General features: G+C 46.5%; 1 protein-coding gene across 1 annotated transcript; it reads right to left on the reverse strand.

Moving 5' to 3' along the window:
• Window positions 1-2,474: 2,474 nt before the first annotated feature.
• On the reverse strand, window positions 2,475-23,161 carry SIAH2 (siah E3 ubiquitin protein ligase 2). The gene is made up of 2 exons (XM_058730215.1): window positions 22,472-23,161; window positions 2,475-4,047 (listed from the first exon to the last, which is right to left on the reverse strand). Exons 1-2 carry the CDS (start codon window positions 22,886-22,888, stop codon window positions 3,490-3,492), a joined length of 975 nt encoding a protein of 324 aa, XP_058586198.1. The 5' UTR covers window positions 22,889-23,161; the 3' UTR covers window positions 2,475-3,489.
• Window positions 23,162-23,521: the final 360 nt, after the last annotated feature.

The following is a 23,521-nucleotide window of genomic DNA, read 5'->3' on the forward strand; positions in this document are numbered from 1 at the left end:
AGAGAGTAAAAGTTAAGTTTACAGATTTCCAGTGACAGAGATTCAAGGGAGTTAAGTAGCTCTGGAAAGTAGATGTTCAGAGTTTTGTTGCCTAAAACTTTAATTTGTCAAGTTCTGGAAACATGTTTGAACTGGGAGTCAGGAAGTCTGAATTCTAGAATCGGTGTTGCCACTAATGCTCCGTTATGGCCGCTAGCCCATCACTTTACCTCCCAAGGCTGAAAACCTAACGTTTTATGCTTTAGGAAGAACTTGATTCCACAATGTCCGTCTTCACGGGGCTTTTGAACGTAACTTCCTTTACCTTTGGTGCCTTGTTGACCAATTGGTCCTGATTTTCCCCATCACACATCACAAGAAGGCTTGGATACGGACACGAGTGGTGGTGAAAGAAGCTAGTCAAGCTGATGCACAAAACACATTGTCTGGGCATCATGTACACAATGGACAGCCAATCTGGACCAGCTCCAGCTCTGAGAGTCAAAGTCCACCTGCTCCTAGATCCTAGTTTTGCTTCCACAGATCCCCCTCCCCCCCCTGCCGTGTGGTAAATGTGATTTTCTTGGTAACAAGAGCTATAGTTTTCATCCATTTACCAAACACGTTATAAGCACCTTCTTTTTGCTAAGGGCACTGTTTCTCACCTTCATTGGAAGAATAGCCTAGAAGAGAAGTTACTTTAGCAATTCCTTAAGCGTGTCTGGTATTTTTGCTGTAAACATCTTTGCCACAAGCATTGTTGTCGTGTCTGGACAACTAATTGTCCAGAAGGCAATTTTTCTATAAAAGACCAAATAACTGGTTTCATTCCTCCATTGATGAATCAACTGCCTCTGGCAGTTAATGTATTGAAACTACTTATCAGTTTCATTTCATTTCTCCATTGACAAAGTTCTCCTATAAATCTTAGCTAGCCCTCATAATGGTCCGTACAGGGCAAGTAGATGAAATAGTGAGTCGTAACAAGTCCATGTATCGACTTAACAGAAAGTATGGTGATAAAACTTACAGGAAATGTGAAATGAGCATAAAGCCAGATGACATCCTATGTTAGAAAGTGATAGCCTATCACGATGACGACAAAGCTCATTTACAGTGCATCACAACATTAGCATTTCTTTAACATTTCCCATATAACTTTGGAAGGTCGGTCAATGAACATGTGACAATATGCCAAGAACAGACAATGGCACAAAGGCTTTCAGAACACAACACAAAGCTCCGTTACAAACATGTAATCCTAGTATTGGGAAGCTTATACATTTCTTAATAAAGGAAGAAATTTTAGCAGAAAAAAAAAAAAAAAAGAAAAAGCACAATGCCAAATGAGGAGACTAATCAACAAGCAAAAAGTGTTAATACTATGAATGAAAGACTTGGGGACAAGCGTTTAGGTATAATCCACCCAGTAAAATCAGTTATTTGCACAGTATTGCCATGAATCTACACACATTTTAAGGGTATTCAATTATTTTGTATTCCACAATGAAGTCTTCTTAATTTTATTTTTCATGTTTCATTGTGTCCTTTTTTTTTTAAATTTTTTTTTAACGTTTATTTATTTTTGAGACAGAGAGAGACAGAGCATGAACGGGGGAGGGGCAGAGAGAGAGGGAGACACAGAATCGGAAGCAGGCTCCAGGCTCTGAGCCATTAGCCCAGAGCCCGACGCGGGGCTCAAACTCACGGACCGTGAGATCGTGACCTGAGCTGAAGTCAGATGCTTAACCGACTGAGCCACCCAGGCGCCCCCATTATGTCCTTTTTAATGAATGTCCCGCTTTAATTTTTTGTCATTTTTGTCTCTTATGGCAAAATTGCCTAATGGCCAGTTAGTTATGCAGTGAAAATGTGGCAAAAACACTTGTGGCAGAAACGTCTATGGCCATGCTGTGTACGGTGAAACTTTCTAGAACCTTCCTTGCCTGCCAGAACTCTATCCTGGATAAAAGCCCAATACCACATCTCACCTAAAAAATCGAAACAACTCTAAAGCCATCCCTTCCACAAGGTGCTACTCTAATGCCATTGGGCTGCTAAGTTCAGGCAGTCTTTAGTCCTCATCAGGCATTTGGGGCTACTATTCCGAATTCCTTGGAGACTTCAGGGTCAGGACCGAGGGAGTGGATCACCCTGGCTCAAACCCAGGACACTGGACATCAGCCCTGGCCAAGCCTCTTCTTCTGATTCTGTAAAGCAGGAGAAATACTCTTCTTCCACGGTGCTGGCACCTAAAAGAACATCTCCAAGGGAGAGACCTGCAACACCAATGGCAGTCCATGGTTCAAGGAAGTGAGTTTGGACCCCAGTTCTATCTAATATGGACCTGTGTCATGACCTTGGGCAAATGGCTGTTTCTTCGTGTGGAAATAGCGATAGCTCCAAGCCCAACGTAGCCGTGAAGTTTCATGTGCCTGCACGTGGTAGGCACCCACTAAATAAACATTATTCAACGGGGAAAAGAAAGCCAAATATTCATTTTTGGAAAATATTTATTAAAAAACTAAAGTGAATGTGGCAAAAAAACAACAACAACCACCCAACACATACCTTTAAATAGCAAGCATATGACACTGGTTATAAAGCTTTTCCGACTCTACTGATCTAGTCTTTCCCACCAGCTACAGTCAAGGATGGCCTCTGAGGGAAGCCACGTGTAAACAGGTCATCTGTACTAGTGATGAGCAAAACCTAATTAGGTGAGAACTATCAATGGCCATACCATTTGCTTTTCTAGGCAATCCACCCCAAACACAAGACAGTGACCAAATCTCAGGAGTGTGCTCATGGGGATCTGCAGTTCTGGTTTTAATTTGGGAGCGGCAGCTCAGGGGTGAGGAGGGAATGAAGCCGTAGAAAGACAAACGGTATCAGTAGAGGGCAGTCGTAAAGCACCTTTAAAATCTGGACCCTTTCCACAATTTAACTCAGTAATTCTCAAACTTTATTGTCGAACAGAATCACTTGAGATTGTTAAATGCACAGGCTCCACAAATCTGCATGTTTAAGGTGAGTACTATGGGGGGCTCTGTGCATATTGGTTAGCCATCAGCCATCCAGTTTGAGAAAGACTAAAACAATTCCTACTCCCTAAAAACAAGATAAAGGTTAAGGTATCTATCGACAGTCACTGTGCTTTTGTCAACTTGGCGAGACCAATAGAGAGAGTCAGACAGGAAGGAGCCTCTAATTCCTAACGTACTGGCCTACAGGAGCCCTGAGCAACCTGTCAAGTGCTGTTCAGTAAGTAAGTACAATTTCGTAAGAAAGTTGATTTCAGATCACAGAACAGACTCCAAATGACTAATAGGCCAACCCCATTCGTTCCTGTTTAGTGAACTTTGTTGGGCCAGTGCCAGATGGGAAGCTGCTGTTCAAACAGAACATGGGGGGTAACTGTGGGTCTTGACTTGTGAAGACACAGTGAATAAAACATCTATAAAAACCTTTATTAACCACAGAGCACTGTGCCCAAATAACCTTGGTGCCTCATGGACAACATGTAGAAATGGTCACGTTGATTCCAAGGTTGCCATTATCTGCAAACAGATGCGCTATGGCTGTGTCAAAAACAAGGCAGTCGCTGTTCATGATGGCCGCGGCCACCCCGTCGTGGATGGACCGGGGCGTGGCCTCCCAGGTCAGTCTCCGCCGGTTCCCGTTCAACTCCAGTCTGTAGGCAAAGTTCTCGGCTTGTTTGCGGGTGCCAATGAGCAGCACGATGGCGAAGAACTGCTGGTGGCCCTCGTACTTCTCTTGTTTCTCCAGCACCAGCATGAAGTGATGGCCAAAGCACGACTGCATCATCACCCAGTCGACAGCCCCCGGCAGGTTAATGTCTGTGGCTAGAAAGACGATGTCTTCTCCCTGGAGGGTGGTAATGCTTTTGTGGGCGTGCATGAGATGGGACATCACGGCTTCCAAGGACCCCTGCCACTTGCAGGAAGCACCGGGACAAGGGCAGGAGTAGGGACGGTATTCACAGATGTCTTCGTGTTCTGGCTTCTCCGTGTGGTGCAGGGTCAGGGAACAGCCCGTGGTGGCATACTGCAAGGACAGAAAGATTAACACGTTGAGCCATCGCACCTTCTCAAAACTCCTACTGGTGCAAACCTCTAAGACGATTCACTCACTTAGGTTTCCGGGGCTTAAACTGAATTCTTATCTCAACTACTTTCGCTTGAGAGGAGTTAAGACCACAAGTCTCAGTTCGTATTCATCCTCAGTCTTGCCATACATAAAACTGGGAATGTCCTCTGCCGGGAAGGGACGGCGGGCCACGTCCTCACTCCCACATTGTTGAAAACGTGAGAACTGAAGTGCTCCTTACTATTAACATCTCAAACGGCATTGCTGAGCCAGCCCTAGGAAACCGGGCCTTCCCCGTATTTTCTGTGAAACCTAAAGAATTTTTGAGAACTTCAAATTGCTTAGGTGTGCGGCTGGGCAAGGAACAGGTTACCTCCAGACTGGTTTTCATCCAGAGACAATTATGAAAACAGTTTAATTCCTCTTGGTTGTCCCCTGCCCCTTCTTCCTAGCTCAAGCTGGTGACTGAGAGGCCGGCTGCGGGCCGGCTGCCCCCGCAGTTCCCTGCTCTTGCCTGCGGGAGTGAGCAGTCAGGGCGGAAGGGGGCTGAAGGCCCCCGACATCGCTGGAACTATGACCTCACTTTCCTCACCTTTTACCCATCCCCAGTCCCAAGGGGCTCCACATACACTTTTTGGGTGACGGGAAATCATACCCAAGAGCTACTGTACCAGCTCGGGAACCTGCCAGCCAGGTGGGTTCCAGCCAGTGGAGGTTAAAATGAGGAGGGTCCAGACCACTTCCTCAAGTTCCAGGGCAGGCACTTGTCCCAGACGAGCTTTCTGATAGTCAGTCTGTCCCTCAAATGCTGCCTTAATAGGGTAGGAACCAAACCTTTTTCTCCCTTGCACTTGGGATGACAGTCCTGATGAATAAATCACACCTATCTTGGGAAAAGACCACACGGCAAAGAACCAGACTTCTCCCAACCCTCCCAAGAATGACACTGTTAACTCCTAGATACCAGATGGGGCACCAGCCCACAGGTAGACACTTCCCCAGAGAGCTGTGCTGGTGTGTTGTGACGAATCAGGAAACCTGAATCACCTTTCTGGGTGAAACTAGAAGCCGGCCGCATCCCCCTCAAGCTCGTGGTGGCAGGTACATCGGCTGCGTGACCCCGCTTGGATTCCCCCACCCCGCTACCAAGACGTAAAGACAGCGAAGGTGGGCAGGGCCAGGCCATGTGTCTAAGATGCCATGCCCATTTGCTAACAAAACAAAGCCCCGTGTCTGTTTGGATGGTCACTACACTGCCCAGGGGTAAACCCCTTATAAACTTGGAAGTCGGTCGAATCCTAATCTCCACAGATGAATCTGTCACTAGCAACAAGCAGGCACTGGGGACCTTCTCCACACAGGACCCTAAACTGGACTCACTGAGAGGAGGGCGAGAAGGCAGTCTCCATTCTTAGGGAGAGGAGTCTCCCCTCATGAGGAAGTGGGTGGCTTAAAGAAAGAAATGCAGCTGGTTTCTCCCCCACACCTAAAGTGGATTATAATAACCTTCAAGAGAACTTGGCAGAAATGTTTTCATTATTTACTGTGCCCATAGGGAATGCTTATTCATCTTTTTTAAAACCATGGTCTAATTTTAAAAGCATGGGTATAAAAAAACTTTATAATCAGAAGGAAAAACAAACTTATTTATCCATATGTATTTCTACTTTGTGTTCTTCACAGTTTAAGGCCCCTAAAAAAACAAAATCCCTACTAACTGTGTTTTAAATCTAGGGTGTGGTTAGGAATACAGAGCCTTCTGGTGTTTTTCTGTGAGTGATGGGTAAGGCATTTCTGCCCAGCTTAAAAACACACCTTACCCACAATAAAAATAGCAAGAATTAGTCCAGATTCTGTGGCAGATTCTCTGGCTGAAACAAGTCCCCAATCCTTGGATCTGAAGAAGTTTCGGAACGGGCCATTTATCGCAGCTGCCCACGAATCATTCCAAGAATGAGATGAACTCTGGCAAAGAGTGTAGGGAAGGATACCACCTGTATCCCTGACCCGAAGCCCCTGACCCGAAGCCCCAAACCACTCCGTGTTCACGAACTCAGATGTACAACAAATATTTATCGTCTAGCAATCATTTTAGAATTTTTTCTTGTGTAGCTCAGGTAGGAATTTTTACATTCTGAATTATCTGGTTTGCCTTACAAACCACTCACTCTTCCTTCAGCCCAATATAGAGAACAGGGAACCTCCCCCAAGCTACACAAATAGAAAAGGCGCTACTTAGCATTCGTGTGGACAACGACCTTACAAAAAAATATCTTGCTACAGCCTCTATTAACTTAAATAAGTATATTTTTAAAGTGTTAGGTGCTTACTCTGCTTTTTCTAAACAGGCTGAACTTTAAAGGCAATCTATTCCTTCTCTTTTCCATCATGGGCGAGGGCGTGTCTTCATGACCACTGGTGCCACTTTTATGACGACTGGATAAGAGATGATCTCTAAAAAGAAAAGATCTAAACTTTAAATATGCGTGCACTCACACGCACACAGACGCATGCGCTCTTGTGCTACACTGCATACATGTTGCGGCATTGTTCTGGAATAGGGGCTCGCATCCGGGGATCAGAGGGAGGGTTCAGAGTCTGAATTCCCTGACGCTGTAGGCTCTGTACGTGCCTCTGAGCGGCAAACCCAAATTGTACCGGCCCCTCGCTTGTGTCTTCCTGACCAGCTCCGAGGGGTCCTCAGGGCTGCCAACCTCTGCCCTGGAGCACACAGAGGGAATCCGCTGCAGATCCCGCCCTCCTGGGGTTTCCGGTCGAGAGGGGCCATGCCATGCAACAACAAATAACTCAAGACTATCAGAAGTACAGACAACTATGCTAACAAAGATTGGTGGGGCGGGGGGTGGTGGTGGTGACAGTCGATTTCAAAGTGGGGATGGGCTGAGGAGGAGATTGGGAAAGCTTCACTGTAGGCAAAGTGGACTATGGCTGGAACAGCTCCAACCAGTTCTAGCATTGGGGGAGCGGAGCAAACAGTGGGGATGAAACCTAAATGAGAAGGCAGGTCCAGATACCCTCAGGGACTTTACTGACAATTTAGTTTGTTTTCTGGGTTCCTGTACAGTAGCACTACAGGTTTTCCCCGCTATCTGAACGTACAGTGCTTCTACAAAACCCTTTGTGAGACAAAATGGCATAAAGCAAAGAAGCAATCGCCATTAACTTAGATGAAAAACTTTTCCAGCATTCCTAGTGCCAAGAAATAACCTCTCTTGGGCTTCTCTGATACCTTAGGATACATCTTGCTAACAGATGCACAAAATAAATTGAGATAAAGCACAGATGCTCACAGATGCAGTTCAAAGCTATGGAGTCCTGATGCTGAGTGTAGGTCCCAGGGAAGAAGCTAGGTGAGGCCACTCCTGCTGCTCAGGATGTGCACTGCCCAAGAAATGCTGAACGCTATTTTCCCTTTCCACCTTCTTTCGTAGATGTGAAAATCCTCTTCGGATTTCTTTTGGTTAGCAAAAACAGGTCTTTTGTAAAAGCAAAATCATGTCAAATGGACTTTGAAAAAGTGGGGGATACCTGTACTGACATTTTAGACCAGATCATCCTTCATGGTGGGGGCTGTGCTGTGCACTGTAGGATGTTTAGCAGCATCCCTGGCCTCTACCCACTCGATGCCAGTAGCAATCCTTCCCCATTGTGACACCCAGGAATGTAACAGGCATGGCCAAATGTCTGGGGAAGGGCAGAATGGCCTGGGGTTGATTCTGATGAATGACAAAACCTGGCTGGGCAGCCACAATGCCAGTTGTGAGAAGGGGCCCACACCAGTAAGCAGGTCAGGCTGGTCATTCCCCACCCAACGGGCACTACCCAGGACAGCTCGGGAACGCCAGCTGCCAGTGAAGAGACACACAAGGAGAGCCTGGTGGTTTGCAGATCCTGGAGGTAGGCCAGGGTGCTAGTTCTACCCGTTCTACAGACTGACTGACTCATCACGGCCACATGGCCATTTCTGGCCACACGCGGGGCAAGCCCTGCATTCCCGTGCTCCTCCTCCAGTGCTCTTTCAAGGTAGGGGATGTAATTCTGGAGTCAAAGAATCAATGTTCTCAGTAAAAGAAACTTACATCTGCCTTAACCCCCAGTCCCCAACCTGCCCCCCACCCCCAAACCCAGGGTCCGCAGACACACTGCTTCTGGAAGCAGGCAGGTCCTAATACTAACTTTTTCCTTGGATTGCAAGGAGAAAAAACAGCCCTTCATGACAACGCTTCTCCCTAAGGAATGAAGAGCGGAGCAGCACGTCACGAATAAGTAACCAGTAAGGAGGCCCTCCCATCTTCTCTGGTACCTGGCAAGAAAGTCCTGAGGTTTCACTTCTCACACCCTGGCTGGGGCTTGCCCCACCAAACAGTAGGGATCCAGAGGATGCCAGCTTTCCTTGAGATCCCCGGTTCTTGTTGCACACTCTTGTTCCTGAGACAGAGCGCTGGGGCTGCCTGTGTGTCCTGGGGACACGTCCACACCTATAAACGAGATTTCTCCACAGGGCCACAGCTGCTCACGGTCCCCCAGGGGGTGGGGTGAGGTGAAGTGGGAATTCCCTTTAAGCAAACCTCTTTTGGGAGCGAGGGCGCAGGGATACACCCGCACACGGAAGCCCCAAGCTAAAGCAGAATGTAGGGAGGGGGAAGATGAGCCGGCAGAATGAGAAACAAATGCTGACATAACATTTCTGACTGCTCTTTAGAAACTTTTCAGGTTGCGGTGGCTCAAAACTCTTGTGCAAATGTGTTCTGCTGTGAAAGGCGACATGTGACCTGGTGCCTCAGTTTTAAGTCTTTGCAGAAAGCAGGAACTAGTGCCAATTCTTTCCCTGGGCATGGGGTTTGAAGGGTGTATTTAAGTTGGAATTTAGGTAGGGTTTTTCCTTTTCTGGCAGAGGAACCCGTTCACACACAAATCTGATGAGATACGTCAGAAAACAAACACTAGACACCTGTTATTTACCTAATAAACGCAGTCACTTTGTATTTGTTTATGGAATGAGCACATAAACAGAATAACCCTGCTTAGCCAGAGTGCTAGTCAAGGTCATGGATCCTGTGACTGGTTTAGAACAGGTTACTTAATCTATTTCATTAAGTGTGAGTCCCTGCAATTCAAGAACAATTTCCTGAGCTCCAACAACCAACAAGTTACTAGAATGGAGGCACCCTGAGCTCCGGCAGAAGCATGTCCCTGCTCAGGGACTGTGGGGTCACCGCCCCGCCCCCGCCCACTTACACCTCCTAGGAAACTGAAGTTTATTAGCAAACCATCTGCCGGCGCCTCAAAGGAGAGTGTCTCAGAAAAAACAAAGCACGATCAATATTTTGTTGTTGATGTTCGTAAACGTTTGAATTAAATCCAAGAAACGACCTCGTGGTCTTAGAGTAAGCAAAAGCAAAGTGTGCTCTTCTGTCCATCTAATAAACTGTAATGATCACAAAATGCACACAGACGGCTAAATGCAATGTAGGACCCCAGACCGGGGTCTGCTACAAAGGGCATTACTGGGGCAGCAACTGAAGTTTGAATATGAACCGTGGATTAGACAATAGTATCTACTGCAGGTCACATTTCTTGATTTTGATAACGGGACCATAATTATATAAGAAGACCTCCTTGTTTTTAGGAGAAACAGTGCAGTATTTGGGGGAAAGGGGCAAGATGTCTGCAAATTATATTAAAATGGCTAAATAACTGTATGTATGAAGTAAGAACACACAAAATGAAAACGCAAATGGGGCAAAAAGGAAACAACTGCTGAGTCTGGATAAAGGGCATATGGGAATATTTTTGTACTATTATTACAACCGTTGTGGAAATTTGAAATCATATAAAAATAAAAACGTGTTACAGAATTCAGGGACTGAGTTAGCATATTTATCCTCCATGGGGCAGAGATTCTTTCTGCAGGGTTGGTTGAATGAATTAAATTTTATACTAGGGTGTTGTTGTTTTTTTTTTTTTAAAGAATATATACTTTTAACTGCATACCTACCGGTAAAAGCAACTAAGTTACTTAATTTTTCTTTTTTATTTACTAGAAGCTCTTGGGAGTCATTTTAGTGAACCAATAAATTTTTACAATGAAGACATCAGTTGTTATAATAACCAACACTTCTTTGACCTCTCTGCCCCTCATGGAAGACAAAGCTTTCTCCATTGCTCCTCTGATCCTTTAAAAGTTGTTGGCCCTGGACTACAGTCTCATTGTTATCCTAACTAGCCACTGCAGGTTCATTATCTATCACCCTTAGTGGTCCAAGGGAAATTCCTCTACTTGATTCCAGACATGTCAGAAAGAGGCTCCAGGACGAAGCTACCCATGCCCCCTTTTTCTTACACAGGTAAACCTCTTTTACTCCCGGGGAGGTGAACTCACACATGGAATCTGGGTTATACCAGTTCAGGTGGAAGGATGATCTCTTGGCGGTATAACTTACTATGTATGATCAGCAGATAATTAGGGGACTATTGGTAGAGGTCTTTCTCTTCTTGACAATCTTTCCCCCCCGCCCCTCAACATTCTTAAGACTTGTTTGAATGAAAGGGGTGCCTGGGTGGCTCAGTTGGTTAAGCTCCCGGCTTGGGCTCAGGTCATGATCTCTTGGTTTGTGGGTTCAAGCCTGGCATCAGGCTCTGTGCTAACAGTTCAGAGCCTGTAGCCTGCTTTGGATTCTGTGTCTCCCTCTCTCTCTCTGCCTCTCCCCCACTCATGCTCTGTCTGTCTCTCTCAAAAATAAACATTTTTTAAAAATTCAAAAAAGAATTAAAAAAAAAAAAACTTGTTTGAATGGCAGTTGTAGTTAAACCTCATATAGAACCAAAGCATGGTGAAACTACATTTTAACTGGCAGTTAAACTTAGATTTCACCACTTTTTCTTAATGTTTATTTTGAGAGAGAGAGAAAGTGCAAGCAGGGTAGGGGCGGAGAGAGAGGGAGAGAGAGAGTCCCAAGGAGGCTTCACACCATCAGTGCAGAACCCAATGCAGAGCTCAATCTCAGGCATCGTGAGATCAGGACCTGAGCCAAAATCAAGACCCTGATGCTCAACCAACTGAGCCGTGCAGGTGGCCCCAGATTTTACCACTTAAAAAAAACTCTTTTTAAGAGACACAAACAGAGTGCAAGCAGGGGAGGGGCAGAGAAAGAGGGAGACAGAATCCCAAGCAGGCACCAGGCTCTGAGCTGTCAGCACAGACCCTGACGTGGGGCTCGAACTCATGAACCACGAGATCATGACCTAAGCCGAAGTCAGATGCTTAACTGACTGAGTCACCCAGGTAGGTGCCCCAATTTTACCACTTTCTAAAAGGACTTCTAGCAAGTCGAACTAGCTCCTTCATGACTAAAAGTCTGTTACTCTGCCCTCAAAATATCAGTGGATGATCACAGGTTATTTTCTAGTTAATTTATGGGTCTATTTATTTTGTTCATTGATTTACTGATTTGCCTACTTCCTGCCCACCTGACATTTGTTGGTAAATGAACAGACATTAGGTTTATCTGCAGATGATTGTTCTCCACCGTATTAATTTTACTTTAATTAAAAGTCTTACTATGGAACTTAGAATTTAAAAAAATCAATATATCTTGAGATCAAGAAGGAAAAATGTCTTTATTAGACTTCGGTCACTATGGGTTTTGTTATTTTTCATAAAGGCATTTCACATATTTTATTTACATAAACTATTCGGGGTGGGGGTGTTTGAAGCTTTTCTGCAATCTTACATAGATGGGGAAACGATACGGTTGTCATTCGAGCGGCTCTATATCCCTCTTGTTTATTTTTTATTTTTTATTTTTTTAATTTTTTTTCAACGTTTTTTATTTATTTTTGGGACAGAGAGAGACAGAGCATGAACGGGGGAGGGGCAGAGAGAGAGGGAGACACAGAATCGGAAACAGGCTCCAGGCTCTGAGCCATCAGCCCAGAGCCTGACACAGGGCTCGAACTCACGGACCGCGAGATCATGACCTGGCTGAAGTCGGACGCTTAACCGACTGCGCCACCCAGGCGCCCCTATCCCTCTTGTTTAAAATGAGCTTATTGGGGTGCCTGCGTGGCTCAGTCAGTTAAGGGTCCAACTTTGGCTCAGGTCACGATCTCACAGTCGTTGAGTTCGAGCCCTGCGTCGGGCTCTGTGCTGAAAGCTCAGAGCCTGGAGCCTGCTTGGGATTCTGTGTCTCTGCCCCTCTCCCTCTCCTTCTCTCTCCCCCCTGCCTCTCAAAAATAAATAAATATTAAAAAAAGGGGAGGGGTTTACAACCACCAGTTAGAGTTCAGTTACCTTGCGTTCCGTGTAGCGCAAATTGAGCCTACCATGTCACCTCTGCGTGGATCTACAAAACCGTCGACCACTCATCCGCAGACTCTCATTAAGGTTAGACTTGGGCAACAGGAGAAAGTGAACTCTCTTCTTTTGCCTCAGTCACGATGCTCAACCTGCATCTGTCTAGCCACCATCCTCTAAGAACCTTAGTGGATCTGCACTAACCCAGAGGGCGGATTCCTTACCTCCACTGTGAGGCAACGCAAAGAATCCTCAGCCAAAGGTTCCGTAACGGTTCCACGGATACTGATTATTATGAGAAGACGGTATCACTCAGGGCCAGCACCGTCAAACGGTGGCGAGACTAAGAAAACACGGACATCTAACTTCATGAGCTTTCTGCTGGAGAAGGCAATGCTAATTAAAGTCGTGGGCTCTGGGGCGCCTGGGTGGCTCAGTCGGTTAAGCGGCCGACTTCGGCTCAGGTCATGATCTCGCGGTCTGTGAGTTCGAGCCCCGTGTCGGGCTCTGTGCCGACAGCTCAGAGCCTAGAGCCTGCTTCCGGTTCTGTGTCTCCCTCTCTCTCTGACCCTCCCCCGTTCATGCTCTGTCTCTCTCTGTCTCAAAAATAAATAAACATTAAAAAAATAACAAAAAAAAAAAAATAAAGTCTTGGGCTCAAGAGTTCCTCTGTTTGCCTGAGAGAACGCTGACAAACCCCACGGTGCAGATGACTTTTTTACCACAGGTGTCCTGGGGGCAGACTGGGGCGATGTTAGCCCGGTCATCTGAGAACATCCCGCCGTTGGGGAGGGGAGCACATCTGGCCGTACAAAGCCTCCTTGGGCTGGCAGGGGGTTATTTTTAATCTCAGAAACTTTAAACAAAAGTTGACGTTTGACCCAACACGCTTCTCATCTGACCACGGCCAGACCAGAGTCAGCAGGCAACGACACAGTCTCCCGGAGAAGCAGTTTTGTGAGGTGCCTTTAGAGCGTGGGTTCAAGCAAACAAAAGCACCTCAGGGTCAGAGCCGGAATTAAAGGCTTTCTGCCACCCTACCAGTGCCTCGCCCGCTCTTTGTCACTATGCCCTTACTCCTCCAAGCCAGGCTCCCACCTGCATAATCACACTAAACGCTACGACCCGCCTCCAACAGGGCTGCATCCCTCTGCAGTCTTTATTTCTCAACTAAAACAATCGCATTCACCGGAAGACTTAAGGGGTAGGGCTGCCCGATCTAGCAACTGAAAACACAAGATGCCCAGGATGTCCCAGGCGACATTTGGGTTATACTTGCACCAAAAGAAAATTACCTGAAATTGCACCAAATATTGTTGATCTGAAATTCAAATTTAAGTGGGCACCTTGTAGTTTACCTGGCAACCTTAATAAGAGGGCCCTCCTGATACCGGGGTCATCCCGCCAGAAGCCATTATGTGAATTTGGAATGGGAGGGGGGATCGTTGTTCCTCAGGGAGGGGCGAAGTGGATAACGGGAAAGGCAGGAGGCTGAGGGGGAAAAGACACTGTGTGTGTAATTACAAGGCCCGTCCTGGAGTTTCTGTTCCCTGAACTTACAAACTGTAGGACTTTGGGCAAATCTCTTAGGCAGGATACTAACTGTGTCCTGTTTCCTTTACAAAGTGATGAGGAGGAGATAACATGAGATAATATGCCTCGTTCAGACAAGGTAAACAACACTCTGTACAAGCAGCTCTGCTGGCCTCCCTACGTAACCCCATCAGGACCTTCCATCCCTTCCTTCTTTGTGGGTAGATAGCTGCTTATCCTACATAATGCGGCTCTGTCCCCCAACACTGCTGAGAGGTCTCTAGACTCCTCTGCTCCTGCTGCGTGAGGAGGGCTCTGCGGGCACATCTGTCTCCTCTGTTAGACTCGTAGCTTCAGAAGGAGGGAGTTGCGGGGGAGGCAAGGACTGGCTGGTCAGATGGTTTGTAGGAGGGAGAGGCTGCAGGAGATTCCCAGGTATGGGGGGATATGAAAGTTAGTAGGTAGTCAGGAAGAGCCAGCTCTGGCCCAAGGTTCCATCAGGGAGAAAAAGCAGGCAGTAGTGTTAAAAAAAAAAAAGCCAAAAGGATAACACCCATTGTAGGTGATGGTGTAAAGAAATGGACACTCAATTGTGAAGGATTCCAAGTGAGAAAGCAGTTTGGCTCTGCTATCAAAAGCTTTTTGATTTCTACACATACCCTTTGGCCCTACCATCCAACTTCTAGGAAGTTACCGTTAGGAAATAATTACTTTCCTATGCACAAGAACTGCTCTAGCAGTACTTAAAAAAAATTTTTTTAACCGAATGATTTAAATGACCGCAAATGGGAGCTTGCTTAAACATCTCTGGTACTATTAGAATACTATGCAGCCATTAAACATGAACTTAAAGACTATTTACCAATGTTGAAAAGCAGTCACGATGTGTTAGATGAAAAAATACGTTATGACATTGTGTGTGGTTTATCTTACCTGCTTTTCTTTGAGTGAAAAACCCCACTGATGTCGATGTAAGTTTGTAAGGACAAATGCAAAAATGGTATAGTGGTTATTTCTAGGTGGGAGGATTATAAGAGATTTTAACTGCATATACATATTATATATAAATATATATTTTAACTATATATTATATTTTGAGAGAGAGTGCAAGTGGGGGAGGGGCAGAGAGTGAGGGAGAGAGGGAAACTTAAACCCGTTCCATGTCCAGGTCAGAGCCTAATGTGGGGATCGAACTCACAACCTTGAGATTATGACCTGAGCTGAAATCAAGGCAGATTCTTAACTGACTGAGCCACCCAGGTGCCCCTAATTTTATATTTTTATATGTTCTACATTTTAAAATAATGATAACTTTTAAAAACATACTTTATAATGTGTAAAATAAAATATACATGTTAAAAAACACTGCCTAATCTAACCAGGCTTTCTCCTCTGAAAGCATTATAGAAATGAAAAACATGAGGCCTTGTCACTGAAAAACCGATGCCGGGGCCAGAGTAACTCAGCTGTATGAAAACCTACATGATAAGGAGGAGGGAAGAGAAACTCAGTAGGAGAGTATGTGGGAGAAAAGAAGTTCTTTTTTTTTCTTTTTAAAGTTTATGCCTGGACTTGACCTCACACACTGACCATTTGTTTTCTGCTAGCTTCTAACCGTGCTGTGGTTCAGTGCTGGGGCTGTGCTAGGCACTTTGCATGAATTATTACCATGTTTGATGCTCACAACAACCCAGTGTGCACCCTATTTTACCAAGGAGCTGCTGAGGTTTGGAGAAGTCACCAAACCCCTCATGTGGGGACGCAGCGGGGATCTGGACTAGGAGGTTCGAGAAGGGCCTCCCTCAAAACTACTAGCAGAGGGGCGCCTGGGTGGCTCAGTCGGTTAAGTGTCGGACTTCAGCTCAGGTCATGATCTCACAGCTCATGAGTTCGAGCCCCGCGTCGGACTCTGCTGACAGCTTGGAGCCTGGAGCCTGCTTCGGATTCTGTGCCTCCCTCTCTCTCTCTCTCTGCCCCTTCTCCACTCGCGCTGTCTCTGTTTCTCAAAACTAAATTAAGAAAAAAACAAACAAACAAAAAAACGACTAGAGGAGAAGGTAGCCTGGGGATAGGAGTAACCCAAAGATACTACTTTTGTCCATTCGAAGTTTTAAAATAGGGCCCAGGCCCACACATTTAACACAGGTATATCTTTCATCCGTCTACAGTGTCTGTGGCTAAACACTGGGAAGGGGTAATCTTTTATCTCACAGACACCATATAGTCGAAAAATCACTACAGAAAACCAACTGGAGATGAGACCAACAGTTTCCCAATGTTTAAGAAAAGCTAATGGAGCTAGATGAGGACCTGGGTTAAAAGTGATGAAATTCTGCTAGAGAATTTTCACTATCTCTAGTAAGCCTAAGAAAGCACATTCTCAGGTTTAACATAAAGATATATTTAATCAGGAAAACTTTTTAGCTTTCTTATTTTCCTCTTCAGTATGTGCAGAGCAGAGTCATATTCTGATGCCCCATGTATGATCCCACCCTGCACAACTCGCCAGTAATACACAATGTATTGCACCGGGCGTTCGCTTTAGCAAATGTGTACCTACTGTGTGTCCCTTGCAAGGAGTGAGGACCTTATGAGTTTGCGTGAAAAATGCCATCGTTCACAAATTTTGTCTGCACGAGTCTGGCTCTTACATTTTATAAGGTCTTACTGTAGTCATACGCATACGGTATTTTGTAGGAGCTTCAAAAAAAAAAAAGGGATCTAACACAGAACAGGAGGATCTAATCCAATCTCAGGTTAGGCATTTTACAGACCAGACCTGCTGTACCTTTCAGTTCTCCTCCCTTCTGGTCAACTTTAATGTCAACTTTAAGTCACAGTGATTTACTCCTAGTTCTAGAAGGTGGTGACCTGTGAAAAATGCCTGCCAACTATGTGTAGAATCAGCATAAACTTTAGGGCTCCTACCCAGCATTCTAGTGCTTCAGTTCTTTTTTTTTTTTTCTTCCTTTTTTAATTTTTTAAATTTTTAAATTTTTAGTTTATTTATTTAACATGAAATTTATTGTCAAATTGGTTTCCATACAACACCCAGTGCTCATCCCACCAGGTGCCCTCCTCAATGCCCATCACCCACTTTCCCTTCCCTCCACCCCCATCAACCTTCAGTTTATTCTCCGTTTTTAAGAGTCTCTTATGGTTTGCCTCCCTCCCTCTCTGTAACTTTTTTTCCCTTCCCCTCCCCCATGGTCTTCTGTTAAGTTTCTCAGGATCCACATAAGAGTGAAAACATATAGTATCTGCCTTTCTCTGTATGACTTATTTCACTTAGCATAACACTCTCCAGTTCCATCCACGTTGCTACAAAGGGCCATATTTCATTCTTTCTCTTTGCCAAGTAGTATTCCACTGTATATATAAACTACAACTTCTTTATCCATTCATCAGTTGGTGGACATTTAGGCTCTTTCCAGAATTTGGCTATTGTTGAAAGTGCTGCTATAAACACTGGGGTACAAGTGCCCCTATGTATGAGAGAGAGCAAGAGACAGAGAGTGGGGAAGGGGCAGAGAGAGAGAGAGAGACACAGAATCCGAAGCAGGCTCCAGGCTCTGAGCTGTCAGCACAGAGCCCAATGCGGGGCTCGAACTCACAGACTGTGAGATCATGGCCTGAGCTGAAGTCAGACGCTTAACTAACTGAGCCACCCAGGTGCCCCTCTAGTGCTTCTGTTCTTAATTTTACACTCAAAAATTCTGTCAATTTGGTTCCTGAAAATCTGGAGCCTCACCGTAGATGTACGTGGGCTCTGGTGCTTGCCTGCGCACGCTTTCAAGAGGAAACCTAGCCAACTTCGGTCAGTAGTGAAGACCACAGGGGAAATAGCCAAAGTAAATGGTCTTTGTCTTAGAGGAGTTTTCAAGATGAAGAAAAGACCTTTGAAATGGTTTTGGCAAAGTGGCTTATCCTCTCAGACTTCTGGGCAACTGATCATCCATCACCCAGCAACCGCCTTGATCCCACCCACCTTCCATTTGATCTGGTGAAGCAAAAGACTTAGCAATTCTAGTCACATCTCGGAGCAACCTACCAGCTTGGTGTTATCTCCATTCTTGTTAACTGATGAACAGACAAGCTCAGGGAAGTATGTGACTGGACCAAGGTCATACAAAGCGAGGATGAGAACCCAGTTCTGTCTTTTGCCTAGTACTCTTTTCCCTAGATTGTGAAATTTTAGGGGGAAAAAAATTTTCCCTAATGGTATAATGATTTAATAATGGTATAGTGATTTAGTCCAACTCTTTCACTTAAAGACACTCAGGTCCAAAGACATAAACTGACCTGTTCAAAGTCAAATGTCTAGTCACTGGGACAACAGTTCAGGCTCCCCAGGAGGCCAGGATAGACTATTCTCTTGGCAAAACATAGATGAAAATAAACTATGAAACCACCTACAGTTGGGACCGCTCAGAATTCCAAAGTTCACGGAGAGTAAGAGTTAAAGGCAAACTTCCAGGCTCAGCGAATGCTTTCTAAAAGAGAACCAGACCAGAGGTTGCAAGCTGGCAGCTGGAATTTGGTCTGCAGACAGGGGTGGTTTGGCTTGCACGTTCTGGCCTTCAATATGAATTTGGCCAATGTTAAAAAAAAAAAAAAATTGAGATACTTCACATTTAAAAAAAAAATCCAGATTTCTGGCTTTTCTTGAAAAAAAAAAAAAAATCCAAAGGTCTGGCAGGCTGCATCCACACTCTCACCCCTGCCGATCAGCCAGGGCTGAGCAGAAAGTGCCTCGACTGCTCCCTGAGGTCTCCTGAACCCTTGGCCACGGGTCAGACACCTCTCTCCCTCACTTCACCTGTCCCCACTGCCTTTTAGGTTTGTCCACACTGAGGGGCTTTTAACTTTCTATTTTCAGGAACAAAAGCAACACTGTCACAACCCAACTGCAGGGAAGACTTGTCTGACTGAGGCTTTCCAGTTCAGTGATTATCTGGAGACACGCTGTTAGAAACTTTTAGAGAAAACAAAGAAAAAAATGGAGAGAAAATGCTTCAGAGTGTTAGTGGGCTGGAGTGGTTTAGCATTCCCCACCTTTGGGGAGAGAAATACTTGGCTGATATTCAGATAACATACACTGTTGAGTGGGGGTACAAATGTGTCAACCTTCACTTCTCCCCCTATACCCACGCTCCACTGAGAGCTGGTGGGTTTGAGATATGGGAAGAGGATGTCAAAACTTCTCAGGCATAGAGCAAGCCATAGAATGGACTAAAAATAGCACAAGTGCAAGACAGCCCTACTTTGATAGAGATCCTTTTCTTAAAAGGAGACCTGAGCTAATAATGCATGTGGTTCCCTCTGTCAAAGGTGCTGGCAACACTTTAGCCTTTAATTAAGTGGCCCCATACCTATGTAAGGAAGCTATTTGGCAACAAATCCATTTGTGAGCCAACTGAAGCATCAGCAGTTCAGAGCTGTGATGAAATACCCCCAAATGTTAATTCTGTGGGCTATTTCCCCCTGACTTGCCCATCCCACATGTCCTACAAAATTCCTACCAGTGAATTCCATAGCGAACATGTATGTTGTCTCTTTGGGATGTTCCCATCAGAGGCCCATCTGGTAAACTTATCCGATCAGATGGTTTTGTTTGTTCCTGGTGGGTGCCAACCTTAAGTTATAGTCTGGGGCCTTGGAATAAAAGGCAAAAATCCCTACGTAGCACAAAGGATGTGTGCCTTTGGGATGCAGGTTCATGAACAGGCCTACTGATCTTGACAAGTCACTTAACCCTAACCTCTCTATAGACATTTGTTTCTTTACCTGAAAAAAAGAAAGGCAAACTAATAAATGATGACCCTTGAAAGATAGCTGGAACACAGGCACCCAATAACCATTCCACATAGCCTTCCTTCTTTTCATGGTATTCTAGAAGCTACAGGTCCTTGGAAGTCAAGCAGTTCAATCCCTTTATTTACAGATGAGGAAATCAAGGCCCCAAGAGGTGGTCTCTCAGGCAAACAATGGCAGCGCCCGGCTACACTTGAGACCTGGGCTCTGGTATATCATCCAACATTGTTTTTCTCACATGAGCCAGCCCATAAGAGAAGTTCTGAGAGCAGGCAGGGGCAGTGACAAGGCAGTCCCTATGATTTCCAGGAGTAAGCGCAAGCCAAGGGCTCACTACACAGACCTATCTTGCTGAAGTCTGACATAGGTCTGATCACTCCCTATTGCTCTCAACCTTCAACTGACCTATCTTTGGTGCTTGCTGTATAATATCCAAGTTTGGTTTATCTAAACTAATTGGCTGAGCTGTCCTGTCAATAGTTTGCATTACTGGTCAAGGTTGAGGCATGCATTCTCCAGCTTTATGAATCTCTCACACAAGAGTGACTCCAAGATCACTTTCTAAACTTGGTGCCTGGTCTGTAGGGGAATGGTTGACCCTGTTTAGTTTCAGCTTGCAACGTGATGGCTTTCCTTAAATGCATTCAAATAGAATAGGGACTTGGAAAACCACTGACATGTCTAGAAACACTGAGTACCCCTGATTCCCAAGAGAACTGTTCTTCAAGAAGGGCTTCACTAGCATATTACACATGAGGAACAAAAAACATGCTTCAATAGGAACCCGAATCCTAGGTCCTGAAAGTGAAACTTCACACTTTATATAGCATAACTGCTTCCTTCCCTTCTTCTTGGGAGCAACACAATGCTCTTATGAGATTTCTTTTTAAAAATAAGTTATGGAATACTGACTGAAACCAAATGTCCCTCTGTGAACTGTAATTCACCTAAAGCCATTTCTTCTGTAAGCCACTGAACGTTTGGGACAAAGCGAAGAGCTGAAAAGGTAGCTCCTCCGAAATCCTATGGGACACCCCGTGCAGTCCCCACGATATGTCTCAAACATCAAATACCCACTCTTATGTCAACTATCACCAAATCTTTTCTTGACCACAAGGCTTCCATCTTCTTCATCACCCTAAAAAAATTATAGAAACATCCAAATTTCATGAGAAACAACTACTGGGCTGGATGAATTAGTCAACATTATATGAGAGGTGGTTGAAAGCAGAGTAATTTATTAAGGTTAACTGAAAACCCATAGCCCAAACACGGATTCAAACCTGTATTTGAATATGCTATTTTAAACTTGATTTGTGGCAGGGCACAGACCAAATTAAATCACTCATTTTACTGACTTGAGTCCCAAGCATCAATTCTCTGGTGGATTATTTTTAATTTAAAAATAAGCTCTTGCCCTATAAAAATAAGCAGCACCAAGGAGAAATGCAAGACAGCTTAGATGGCCCAAGAGGCAGAACAGTTACTTTAAGAAAAAAAAAAAAAAAGACTATTAATGACATGATTTCCATTTCTAAGTTTAGAAAACGAACTTTATGGTCCAGCTCTAGATGATCATGAGGTACTATAGACAGGTATGTCTCAGAAACTGCTCCTGAAGATTTTTAATTACTAGATGTAAGTAAACAGATGCTATATAATATGTCCACACAATGAAAAACTAGGCAGCCATTTAAAATACAATGAGGTAGAGCTAGGTTTCAGACATAGAAAAAATACGTATAATAATACGACTTTACAACAGCAATTTGCACAAGTTATTTCTGGAGAAGAATTTATGTCTGTGTGTGTTTAGGAAGCTTCTTGACACACGCTGACATCCAGGATTCTATATTCAGCTGTGAAAGTGTAAACGTGGCTACACAAATCCATAAAGATACACAGTAAGCCTAACAATGGTGGGAAAGGGGGTGAGAGGTCTTGGTCTTTCATGTGACTTTTCTTCAGTGGTTTGCATTTTTCTTGCAAGAGCATTGCTAACTTTTTAAACTAAATAAATAAAGTGATGGGCTTGGGAGAACTGTAACAGCTCCTATGTGCCCTTCCTGATAAATTCCTAATCAACTCTTGTTTTCCCCCCACTTAGTACAAACACACATCTCCCTAGTCCTTGGAAGGCTAGGAGAGGGAAAGGCGTGGTTCGCAGGGTTTTCGTGTTGCTGGAGGAAAACAGGCTGTAGGCGCCCTTTTTTTAGCTACACTCCCGAGGGCTCCCACGTGTCAGGCGTGCGCAGAGGGCAGGCGCGGGGTGCAGGGGGAATCCAGTACAGATCCTTACAAGCGGAGCGCTGGTAAAGGGTGCGTTTAGCTCGCTTATTTCTTCCCTCCCCAACACCCCCCACCCCCACCCCGCCCGCCAGCTTCCTGGTCCAAGTTTTACTTGTCCAGTCTAACCCTACCGAGCACACCAAGCACAGAGTCTACAGAGTTCGCAGGCACCTGGAGGGGAGAGCTGTGATGCGTTCTAAAAAACGATCGCGTGCCAATTATTCCGGGGGCAGCACTCGGGCAACTGTCAGCTCAGAGTTACTCCCAAAGTGGACAGGTGGGCGTGGGGGAGGGTGGACAAGTGTAAACATTTCTTTTTTTAAAATAAGAGAGATGCCACCTGCCTCTCAGCTCATACGAGTGGGCTGGAGGACACAGGAGTTCTGGGAGGTCGCCAGGCGGAGGTGCGCGGGTGGCACCTGGGCTTACCTTGCAGGGAAACAGGACTGCCGAGGCCACCTTCTCCATAGCCAGGTTCCTGATGCTGGGCGTCAGGGCGCCCCTGCACGTCGGGCAGCAGCTCAACTTCTGGCGGCATTGGTTACACACCAGGTGCCCGGCCTGGCACTGCAGGATGGGGGGCAGGACATAGTCAAAGCAGACCGGGCACTCGAAGAGCGAGGTCAGCTCGTGGTGCTGCGGGGACACCGGGCCAGCCCCGCCACCGCCGCCGGGGCCCGAGATCACCGCCGCCGCGGCGGGCACCGCGGACGAGCCGGGGCCCGCAGCCGAGATGGTGGCGGCGGCCGGGGGCGCAGCCGGGGACGGAGCGTGCTGAGGCTGCGGCGGCGGCTGCTTGCTGCAGGGTTTGTTAGCGCTGGGGCCGGTGGAGGACGGGCGGCTCATCGCGCTCCGAACCAACCATGGAACTGCGGGCGCCTGCCTGCCGCGGGGCCGCCGGGGTCAAGGCGGTGCGCGCCCCGCGGGCGGCAGGCTCCGAGGCAACGCCACCGCGCCCAGCCCGGAACCGAGCAGCAGAAACGGCCGGCTCCTGCAGGAGAGGGACTGGACTGCGCCGACGATCTCCGCGGCCCCCGGCGTTCCAAACAGTCTTCCGCGCCCCCAGACTCCTCCTCCCGGCGGCGTCGCGGGCCGCGAACCCGAGCGGTGCGCAGAACCCCGGCCCACCAGCTTCTGGAGCGGCAGCTGACGCAAGCCCCGGGGGCGCGCGCGGACGTGACGCCTGGACACGTGTGCGGCCGCTCAGGCGCGCGGGGACTGGCAGAGCCACCCTGCGCTGGGGCGCCGGCTCCGCCCGAGTCCAGCTGGCAGCGCGGGGGGCCGCCTAGCGAGGGCCTCTCTTGCCCAGGCTGCGGGCCGGCCCGCGCCAGTGAGCATGCCCGGCTCGCCGCGGCCGCGCGGGGTCTGCCTTCCGGGTTGGGGAGGGGGCCGCCCTTTGGCAAGGCGTAGCTGAAGTCCTGTGGCCACACCCCGGGGAGCCACGCCGGCGCCTCCCGGGCGCAAACCAGAAGGACAACT

The sequence above is a fragment of the Neofelis nebulosa genome, chromosome 5 (assembly GCF_028018385.1).
Source record: "Neofelis nebulosa isolate mNeoNeb1 chromosome 5, mNeoNeb1.pri, whole genome shotgun sequence".
Lineage (NCBI taxonomy): Eukaryota > Metazoa > Chordata > Mammalia > Carnivora > Felidae > Neofelis > Neofelis nebulosa.